The 11,295-nt window shown below is 45.3% G+C and overlaps 2 protein-coding genes across 2 annotated transcripts in view; one reads left to right on the top strand and one right to left on the bottom strand.

Annotated features, from left to right (window-relative positions):
* Positions 1-1,523: 1,523 nt before the first annotated feature.
* On the bottom strand, positions 1,524-7,624 carry LOC144329907 (uncharacterized). The gene is made up of 2 exons (XM_077939519.1): positions 3,327-7,624; positions 1,524-2,703 (listed from the first exon to the last, which is right to left on the bottom strand). Exons 1-2 carry the CDS (start codon positions 3,878-3,880, stop codon positions 2,460-2,462), a joined length of 798 nt encoding a protein of 265 aa, XP_077795645.1. The 5' UTR covers positions 3,881-7,624; the 3' UTR covers positions 1,524-2,459.
* RORA (RAR related orphan receptor A) overlaps positions 2,690-11,295 on the top strand; it is a 744,325-nt gene continuing 735,719 nt past the window's right edge. The window contains exon 1 of the mRNA XM_015142369.3: positions 2,690-2,886. Coding sequence (XP_014997855.2) covers positions 2,721-2,886 — 166 coding nt within the window. The 5' untranslated portion in view covers positions 2,690-2,720. The remainder of the gene's footprint in view (positions 2,887-11,295) is intronic.

The following is an 11,295-nucleotide window of genomic DNA, read 5'->3' as shown; positions in this document are numbered from 1 at the left end:
GCCTGGGATTGGCAAGGAGGTACGGGGATCCCCATGGTGTTGCAAAGAGGAGTTACAAAAAAACTGAATTTAGGCTGATCTCTTCCACAAGCATAGCTTTTCTAAGCCATTTTCAGAGAACTCAGTGGTGCAAAGTAACATAACCATTTTTAAGCAAACACTGTTGCCCTTTGTCGACGAGCAGAGTCTAAGGAAGGCTCCCATCTCTCCAAATATTTGGAAAATTGGAAAGCCTTAATTAGTAATCTGGAAGGGAGCATGAGGGAAGGAAAGAAATATAAACCTAATCACTGTGCTTTTCAGGTTTCAAATGCTTCCCCAATCCAGGTAATTTACACTTTAGTCACAGTGATTGACAGTCAAGGAATGTATCTAACTCACTTTTATTTTTTCCCTTGGGGAAAGCACTTGAGTTCCCAATTGTTTTAAATTGCAGAAGCAGTAATTGTCTTAGAGAGTTAGGAAAAATGGCTTTTTGGAGCTGGGATCTTTTTTCTGAAGGGAATATAGAGTCTATCTTAATTGATTCAGGTCATTACGACCATTTTTAGATGGTCTTTTCAGGGTGACTAAATATCACCTTAGTTAAAGGAGAACAGTAAGAAACTCATTAAAGGTCCAAGGAGAACAGACTTAATCAAAAATGTTAACAAGTTGCTACTGGTACCTAAAAGGAAACCAGGGATACTTTTCAAGTCACTTGCATCCCAAATAGAATTATTGGTGAAATTTAATGTGATGAATATTTTTAAAAGTATTCTAAAATAAACATGAGGCAGTCGATGTATTCTGAGATGCTCATTGTCCCAAAGGAAGTTGTTTCTTAAACTGGACACTTTGATATATTTGTTTCCTTAGAAAAGTCAAGTGTAACACGCTAGGTCAGTTGCATCAAGAACATTACTAACAGGCTAACCAATGGTAAATGGTGTGAAAGCTGCGCTGGAAATCCGTCCTTTGACGTATGGGGAAACCCACACAACTGATTTGGGATGGAGGAAACAATTGTGCATTGTTTGTAGGCGCCAACAGACAGGCTAAAACCAGGGATCCTTGCAGAGACAGGATTAAGGTATCAGGACTGTTCACATCTCATTTATATCACCCCGAAGAGTGGACCACAGGTTTTGCTGATTAATACACAGACCATGGCAAAGGGCATTGTGTATTTGAAATAAGATCAAGTTCAGTAACAGTAACACAAACTGTGTGTGAAATCTGGCATATGGAGGTTCCTCTTAAGGATTAACTAACTGGGTGTCCCCCACTTATTATTTTTTTAAAGCAGTTTTCCAAACCAGGAAGTCAGCAAAAGAAAAATGTCCCCCAATTTCCTCCCCCTACCCCACGCTCTTAAACATACATATTTATGCCACCTTCTGGCCTATAATAATATTATTTACTGTCAAAATTTTGGATCCTTTTGAAAGGAAGGTGGGGCATATTTCCACAGTGTCTTCGCAGGCAAAAGAAAGTGGTAGATTGAGTATGAAGGCAGAGAAATCAGGCTACTACCATTGGAATATTTTCCATTCTTTCAATTTATTGTTCCTTCATCTTGGAGTTTGGGGTCAAGGTAACAATGACGCAATTCTAAGCTTTCCTGGAGTTTTAGGAGGGGATGAGTGTATTTCAGTGGGAGGAGGGTGTAGAATGATGCCCACAATAATGTGAATTATTTGGAGTTGTTAATTATCTGAATGTTATCCGGGCATTAGTAATGCCTCTCCAGTATATCTACCTTTTATGGATGAGACTGTACATTTAATAGCAAAAGTACCAGTGAGAATTGACAATTAGCAGCCATGCTTGAGTTAGATGCAGCGTGGCATGTTTCATCCAGCTTAGACAGTCATCGACCAAACAGGCCAAAGTTTTCTTCAGTAGAAAATGCCCTGCCAAATGGTTTCTGGGTCCTTCGCTGACAAACAGCAAAGGAGCTGAAAGCGACCTCTTTCAACCATGCCAGAAACTGACTGTCCATGGCGCTTCTAGACTCACAAGATCTGTTTTAGACACAGATGTCTCTAACCAAGATTGGAAACCCACTGGCCGTCCCATCCCAAAGTAAAGTGCCACGTCCTCCCATCCTCCGCCTTCCTTGGGATGTCAGCCCCGTTCTAATTCCTTTTTAGTTTCTCCTCAGCCCTGGGCAGGGCTGGCAGGGGGCTACCTGCGATTTCCCACGTGGACAATCGGATTTGTCTCTTCCCAGGCTGGCAACGGATGGGGACGAGTTCTGTTCCCGAGAGAGTCTCAGAAGTAGGCACGGAATCATCTCACCGATTTTAATTTCTGTCCATGGGCTGGGGAGAGGGGAGGATTGGGGCGCGGGAGGCTCTGCTCTCCTCCTCCCCTATTTTCCCCACCTCCCAAAATTGGCAGCCAGTCTGTGGCTCTCGGTCTGGGGTCTGGAGGGTGGGGAATGTGGGTGTGGGGGCCGGCTGGAGAAGCTCTCGCTAGCGCTGCCTGTGGCCAGACCCGCCTCTTGTCCCCTCTCGGGCGCACACACACGTCCACCCAGACACTCCGCGCGCTCCCTCGCGCTCTCGCTCGCCCGCCTGCCGCCGCCTGCTCTCTCCCTCCTGCTCTCGCCGGTCGCCTTCTCCTTTTTTTTTTTTTTTTTTTTTTTTTTGGTACCATAGAGTTGCTCTGAAAACAGAAGATAGAGGGAGTCTCGGAGCTCGCCATCTCCAGCGATCTCTACATTGGGAAAAAACATGGAGTCAGCTCCGGCAGCCCCCGACCCCGCCGCCAGCGAGCCAGGCAGCAGCGGCGCGGACGCGGCCGCCGGCTCCAGGGAGACCCCGCTGAACCAGGAATCCGCCCGCAAGAGCGAGCCGCCTGCCCCGGTGCGCAGACAGAGCTATTCCAGCACCAGCAGAGGTAGGAGGCTGGAGAGGGGCTGGGGAGGGGGCGGCGGGAGCCCGGGCGCGGAGCGGGGGGCGGCCGGGAGCGGGCGCCCGGGGCGCGGGGTCCGGCGGCCGCGCGCGAGCCTGCGGCGGCGCCCAGAGCCCGGAGGACCCCCCTCCCCTCCCCCCTCCGCCCCCCAGAAATGTTGCAAACTTTTGCAGCCCGTTCTCGGCTTGCGGGAGCAGAGGGGGGCGGGGGAGGCGGCGGGAAGGTTGACAGCCGGTGGGCTCACCCCCCCGGCTTTGATTTTTCTGCCAACACAGGAGGAAAGCTGCGTTGCCTTAATTAAATACGCTCCCCCAAAATACGGAGATGCGGGGAGTGGGGGCCCGTGAAAGAAACTTTTAAAGCGGCAGTGTCCTTTTAAGAAGGGGCAAAAAAATCTGTTTATGGCCACCCTCCTTCCGCTTTACCTTTTCTGCTCTTGACAGTTTCGGCCCCGGCTGCCGGAGTCGGGGGTGTGTTTTCGGTCCCTCTCAGATCTAGGCGGGGGGCGGGAGGAGTGAGCGACCTGGGAAGCCCCGGGGGTGGAGAGGGGGCGCTCCGGGGTCTGGGGGCGACGTGGACACCTTCTCTGGAGCACGGCGGTGCGTTTGGGATTTGAAGGAAGGGCCGAAGGAAGCGGGGTGCGGGCGAGCGAGCTGTTCGCCAAGTTGTCTGTCGGGCGCGGCGAGGGGAGATGCGCAAGTTTGCAGGCGGGGGTTCGGAGCCCGGCGCCCAAGCTGGCGGGGGGCGTGTGCGCGCCAACGCGCAGAGGGCGGCGGTCCTGTGGGGCGCTCCACGCGCATTCGGAGGGAGCGTCTACAAAAGCAAGCAAGCACCCAAACTTATTTCTGCTCTGGGAATCCTTCCCTCTCGGAGGTTCCAAGCGTTTCTGCAGGAACCTGGGGATGGTCAGTGCAAGTTGTATGCTGGTTGGATAGTGCAAGCGATGTTTTCTCCTCCCCTGGCGATTTTTACTCTTCATTTTGGTGTTTGGTCTGTGTGTGCTTGTGGTGGGGGGGATGGGGGGGGGGACTCAGTTGCTCCCTCCTTTCCTAAAGTAAGCTGTTGAGGAAAGCTCACTCTTTCTTAAAGGTATTGGAACCTGATGTGGATTTTTCTCGGGAGTGGGGGATTATTTATTTGAATGCGCCTGGAGTTTGCAAAGAACAGGAGGAAGCTACAGCTTTAATTACTGTTGTAAATAATGTATAAATCACGCCTGTCACTCCGGAGGAAGCGGGCTCGCGCGAGCCGCCCGGAGCTGGAGACGGAGAGGATTTCTCCAGCCCCGGCTTGGGCACCGGCCCAGCGCGCCCCCTCCTCTTCCACTCGGCTTCTGGCGGCGGTTGGGGAGGGCTGGGTAGAGGCGAATGGGGGCCTCAGGAACTGCTCCCTTCCTCTCGATGTTATAGTTGGAGGTAGGAATATGGCTGATCATGTGCTGGCTGTTTTACAGTATCCCCCCACCCCCCACCTTAGCCACACCCCCTGTCCAGGCGCTTTCCCATTCACGGAATTCGAGTACAGTAAAAGCCATCAGGATGACACACGCGAAAAACATTTAATTAAAGGCGATTTCCAAAGAGTGACCGCGCCGAACCGCGGTTTCAGCGGGAGGGGGGCAGCGAGGGCTGGGACAAAAGGGAAGGGGATAGGGGCTGGGGGCCCGGACCTGCCGCTAGCTCGGTGAGTTTGTGTGCGGGGAGCTTTTGGCTGCAAAGAGTATATTTAGACCCTGAGACGGTGGATTTGGAATGCGAGCGGGTTATGTAACAGGGTTAATCAGAAACACTGGAGAAAATCCCCTTCATGTGTTTCTGGGGCTTTTTTTTTTTTTTTTTGGAATTGGGGGGGACATAGTATTTAGGAAGCTGCGCTAATTTTTGGTTTGTGCTGCCACCCTTCTCCTTCTTGACCCCCACCCCCCACACCGTGTGTTATTAACATCTTCAGGTGTCATTCTTGCCAGAAGGTGTTCTTGCAAGCGATCAGGGTGGCAGGCTGCAGAACCGACTAGCAAATCCGTAACTTGCTGTTCTTGCAAATTATGTAACGCTGGGGCATTCAGTGCCACCAGCCCCCTTAGGCTCAGCAAAAAGAGGAGAGGGGCATAGTAGGAGTGGGATGCATCTTGCACAGTTGGCCTGCTGACCCATATCCCCTTCCCCCCACTCTGTGCGCCCACCCCAACTCATTCTTTGAAGCAGCCTCTGTCTATCCCTCCTGGAAGATTTTAATGGGAGGGGGGTGGTAAGGCCCAAACACTCAACTCACATCCTGCACGCAGGCACTAGGTTATATAACAGTCTGAATGGAAAAAGGAAGGTCAGAGATGGAGGCATCCTTTAGCTAACACAGCAGTAGTAATAGCTTCCAGAAATTATGTGCATTTGCAGACTTTAACCTCAGATGTAGCATCTGCTCCTCAGGGGTACCAATCTTTGTGTGTGTGAGCTAGGGAGAAAAAGAGAGAATGTGTAAGTATGCCTGGTAGTTGAGAGTGATTTGAAAATGGGAAATGTTTGGGTTTTCAGATGATGTAATGGAGTTGGCAGAATATGCAAGTCGGCTCCCAGAGTGTAAGCAGTAAGAAAATTGGAGCTGGCATCCAGTATTAATGTTGCATAAATTACAATATCGGAAAGAAATTAACCTACACACTAGGTGATTACGCCTTTTAAATACTTAAAACATAAAGGCACACAACTAGAAAGGAAAAGCAAACATCGTCACCTTATAATTAGCATTTTCAACCTCCAGGAGGGTTGACTGGAGTTCTTGGCATTGGGTGAAATGGGAAACTTTCTGATTTGGGAGATACTTTCCAAAGGGTAGCAGGTTTAGCTTCTAGCCAGTCGGTGTTTGAAGTTCACAGAATTTGTGGTCTGGATTCTCATGACATTGCAGTGACCTCATGAGACATTACCTAGGTAGACTTGAGGCTACTGTTGAATTCTTCCCTGTTGGGAACCCAAGTGTGAATGCACTGTGTACCTTTATTGCCTGAGCTTACCAAATCAGATGTGTGACTTTATGATCTGAAAGACGACCTTACCCTGTCCATAAAACTGCTGGGAATGTCAGCAGTTTTAATGAAACTCTTCCATTTTCTAGGTGGTATTAATGATGGCCGGTGTCATTCAGTTCCATCTTTACAACACAATGAAAGAGAAAAAAGAAAGGCAGGAAGCAACATGAGAAGTAGGAATGAAGCGGAAAAAAACCGCAGCGAATCTTTAATTTAACAAGGCTTTCAGGGACTTCAGGGAGCCATGAGCCTTGTGACATAACTGTTGTTAAAAACCCTTTTTCAGAATCTCGTTATTATATGTGCATGCCGGAAGCTTACGTATTTTACTTCACTAAAGTTATCTGCACAGGGCTGTGTACCACGCAGTTGGTTTGGAACACCAGTGCTGAAGGTTGAAGGCTTTTAGGGCCGGCAGACCTAAGGGAAAAATCGAAACCAAAAGATGGGATTAACAGTGAAAAGCTCAGTTGGGTTGAGATCGAACCCCCTGGAAGCTCAGCTTAGATTGACTTAAAATCAGTTAACAGAGCCTGTAGTTTATGTGTAGCCCTGAGGACTTCTAGAACCACATAAGTCTTTGACTTTGAAAGTGCATGGCCTCTCTTGCCCCCTTCAGTTTTGGCTGATTCACTTTCTAGTAGGTGCTCTTACCTAGCAATTTAGCGCCCTTTCTAGAGATTGATTCTCAGATCCACTTTCCTCGCATGGACCTGGCTCGCCACAGCGAACAAATGATGCCCCATAGTTTGAAAGAGTTACTGGCTGGGAGAAAATCCTTTGCCAGAGGGATAAAATAATTATTTTTTAAACTAAAGGACTTTAATTTTCTGGTAAATTGCTCATAGAAACATTTATAATAATACCCTTTAAAAATGTAATATAATAATTTTAGAAAAGGCATTTGATGATCGTTATGATAACCTTTTCTGTTGCTTCTCCCTTATTTCTTAAAAAAGAATTGAATTATTAATCTAGAATTCAAGTCCTGAGTGGCTCAAAACATCTATAGGAGACTCTTTTGATGTTAGTCACCTGGTGGAATTTTCCAGTACCTACTGGCATTGCGAGGAGTCCCTGGCTTTAGAAAGTGCCTCTACTTCTGAAACTGAAGTATGGAGCCTGCATTGAAGCCTCTAACGACGAGACCCTTCAGCTTGTTTTCAAGGTAGCAGAGGTGGGGGCTGTAGCACACGCTCCTGGTTCCACACTAGACTCCTAAAGTGGGACACAGGGAGGTGTGAGAATGTCAATTGTAATAGTTGTGCCTCCGGATAAAAATGTTCTGACGATTTTTAGTGACAGATGAATCACTTTTGGAAGCAAACTGCCCTCTGTCCAGAGCTAACCTTTGGAATTCGAGTAAGACAAGCCCATGGGTTCTTTTCCTTGGACGTGTCCCTTCTGAATTAAGATCCAGCTTCTCCCATTTTTGCGTTTAGGAGCTTGCGGTCTGACGTTGAAAGGACAGATGGAGTTGGAAGTTATTAAAGGTTCATGTGGTATAGTATCTTAGGCATATGCCACGTGTTCTGAGTTTACTCTTCCTTTCCCCCTTCATCTTCCCAGGCTGCTTGATGAATTGAGCTTGTTAGCCTATACTTCTGTGGAAGCCAAATACGTAACTACATTTCCCAGGTGTCTGGGGAAAGAGCTGTAATGTGATTGCCATGTGTGCAAAAACAAATAAAAAATAAAAAAAAATTCGTGGGAAACGCACTTCTCCTATTATGACATATCTGTTCACATTCATTGTCCCCATGAGCCAATATACAGGGACTTTGAGGTAGACCTCATCTACTCCCTCACAGGTTTCTGTCCCATTCATCCCAGATTAGTGATAAATTGTGTGGGAACAAGGAGAGTAGTTTTGAAATGCCTTCAGGTGTTGGAGTGAATACTCATCTAGAATTTGGAATACTTTTCTGAATATGAAGATTGTCTTCCTTGCTCAAAATTTAGGAATAATACTCTCTCTCATTTTCTCTTCTATCATTTTTTAGGTTTTTTTTTTTGTTTTTATATATATATATCTAATTCACGTAGGAAGTGTTGGTTTAGAAATGAGCTGTTAAATTTTTCACCCATCTTTTTAGGCTGTATGTTAAAATAAAGTTGTATCATTTTTAAATTAATGCTTTTTTAAAAAACTGATAATCAGTGTTCAAGTGTTGATGAATACACAGTAAACCATGATTTTTCTCTAAGAGTGCCAGGATATTACTGATGAATTGGTTTTTCTGACTAACAGTGGATTAACCCAAAATATTTTTTGTCCTTTCCTTGTTGAATAAGTTTTCTAAATGTGCTAGTCCCCTTTCCTACTCTAGAAAGAGCTGTGGGAATGTAATTGAATCTTTCTTTGAGGTTTGAGAATCTTACGGTGCCACAAGGTCACTGTTCTGAGTATGAATTCCAATTGTACATTATAGAACTGTAAATGGACACAGTGTCAGAGACTGGACGAAATCTATCTTGATCCACACTTGGAAATTGTTTTCTTTCTTTTTTTGTTAAATCCTCAATATCAGTATGTTTTGTTATTTGCTTCCCTTGTTCTCTAAGTTGCAAGTAGCAAAATAGAAATTCAATTAGCTGATTCTAGTTAATTGAGATTTTTATTTCACAGGAAAATTTCTTCCAGAGCTTAGGCTCTTCTTAATTCTTTCTCTGGAGTTAAAGAGGATGTAAAGTCATCCTTTTTTTTCTTTTTCTTTTTTTTTTTTTTTTTTTTTTTTGAGATGGAGTCTCGCTGTGTCTCCCAGGCGGGAGTGCAATGGCACGATCTCAGCTCACTGCAACCTCTGCCTCCTGGGTTCAAGCAATTCTTGTGCCTCAGCCTCCCAGGTACCTGGGACTACAGGTGCGCACCACCATGCCCTGCTAAGTTTTTGTGTTTTAGTAGAGACGGGATTTCACCATGTTGCCCAGGCTGGTTTCAAACTCCTGAGCTTAGGCAATCCACCCGCCTCGGCCTCCCAAAGTGCTGGGATTACAGGTGTGAACCACCATGCCTGGCGGTAAAGTCATTCTTGAATATTCAGGAAGGATATTATATTTTCAAATAAGTTATTTACTGTATTAGGATAACATAATGTAAGTTTTCCCCCATCTAATGGTAGACAGAAACTCCAGGTAGTCCTAACTTTTCCATAGATATAATGAAGGGATATCTTTGGCATGAGGCTCTTAAATCCTGAAAGTTAGGAAGCTCTAGGGTTAGAAGGAATAATTTCAAGAATATCAATAGAGAATATTTCGATTGCCCCAAAGGAAACCCTCTTTCCAAGCACAGGCTGTTTTCACTGGATGAATATGGAAAGCATCCCTGGAACCACACCATCGGAAGCTGACTTTCTCAGGGATGTCCCACATGACTTAATGATATAGTCTGTAGTTGTCTTGTGATTATCTTTGATATTGTAGTGTTGGAAATTCAGCTTTGGAGTCTTGGTGTTCTTTCGTGACAGCCCAATTATTATTATTTCTCTTTTGCTTTTGGAGCAAAGACGTCAAGGAGATTGTCTAAAGAAATCCTTAGAAGAGAGGAATGGGGCATGATGAGGAATAAATGTGCCATAGCTCACAGTTTAGTCAGGTCGGCTTTTTGCTCCAGCTCTTACATGCTCATGCTAAAAGGATGTAGGTAACAATTCCCTTGTGTTGGTGCAAGAACAGTTTTTTTTTTTTTTTCCATAACATATTTTTATGGCTTTAACTGACATGCCAGTATTACAGACTATCTTATCACATTACATAGTATGGCACATTAACAATGGCGTGGTGCTGTGGTTTCCTGGTGATAGTTTCGTCCACAGAACTGGGGCCCTGGTGGTCAGCTCAGGAGCCCTGTGCAGCACCCACTGACAGCTGAGAGTACAGGTTTCACACACCGTTGTAGGTGGTGGAGGACTCCAGGCTGCCCCAGGTAGAGCTTCTATACTACAGATATTTTCTCTGAAACTCTGTGTCAGAGGATGGAAATGAGTAGGAAATATGATATGGAAGATTTGTAATCTCCTAGCCTAGAATCATCTTAACAGTGTTACTGGGTGTTTTAATTTTGATTATGAACTTTTTTTTTTTAGGGTTTCGTTTGTTTGTTTGTTTTTCTCAAAAAGATGGGCTCAAGCGATCCTCCTGCCTCAGGCTTCTTGGTAGCTGAGACTACAGGCATGTACTACTGCACCTGGCTTGATTATGAACATCTTAAAGTTTCCTGAAACAATTAGGAAGTTTCTGCGTCCATGCACAGACCATAATAGATAAACCCTTCTGGGATGGAAGGAAGGGTGCCACTTAGTATAGGATCCTCAAACCACTGAAAGAGGCAGTGCGGTGTTAAAAATACCTAGCTTACTTCGGGGGAGGGTTTGGCTGAATACTGATGAAGTTTATGAAATATGAATGTAGTGAAGTTGCTGTACGTAAGTGGTAGGCGTGTGTGAAAGAAGTAAGAAGAAATAAAATTGTGTATAAATGACACTCTGAAACTTGATGGGATTGTACACGTGAGAAGAATGGTGATGTTTGGGTCTGTGCTTAATGGGGGAAAATAAACGGGCTTAAAATCGATGCCACACTAGCCATAAGAATAAAAATTACAGAATATAAAATCATCTGACTTTTTTTTTTTTATAAGCAAAGAATGCTACCAAGGATACACAGGCAAGAATAGAGGTGAACCAGAATGAGGGGGAAATGAGGGACCAACGTTTGAATCTACTATGAAGTATGGTAATCACTGTTTTAAGAATTCCAGACTATTAACTACTGTGCAGTTAGGTAGGGAATTAGTTATAGCCAAACAAAAGCCATAAATATGAATTTTAGGTTGTACGGAAGAAATCCTCTTGATCTCCGAAACATAAATGCATGTACTGAGAGGCCGAGCTGCACATGATGTAATTTTTTCTGTCTTATCCTGATTAATTGACAGCCAACTGTATGCTTTTTTCCTGAAGGTGACTTTACAGTCTCTAGACCCAGACATTTCTCTCCGAAGTGGAGTGAAGGAAGGAGAACCACAAGCTCTAAAGTGTGTTTCACTGGGTGAAGTATTTTGGGGGAAAGATAAGAAGGATGAAATAGGGGAATGGAGTAGTGCCTGCAGAGATTAACAATGCCTGTTTGGGGCTGGGGAGTGGGGGCTGTGGATGAAGGCAGGGAGCCTCTAGAGGGAAAAGAGACTTCTGTGCGAAGGAAAATGACATTAGCATTGACTCTGAAATGGCTGGGAATATGACTTTCTAATTTTAAATTATCTTTAACAAGGGCAATGAAAAGAGAAAAAGTTGACACTTTGAGAAGTTATGACGAACTTGTCGAGAATGCCAATTGACAAAGGCAGGTAAGGGAATACTTGGAGA

The sequence above is a fragment of the Macaca mulatta genome, chromosome 7 (genome assembly GCF_049350105.2).
Source record: "Macaca mulatta isolate MMU2019108-1 chromosome 7, T2T-MMU8v2.0, whole genome shotgun sequence".
NCBI lineage: Eukaryota > Metazoa > Chordata > Mammalia > Primates > Cercopithecidae > Macaca > Macaca mulatta.
This window is presented reverse-complemented; position numbering and strand designations above follow the sequence as displayed.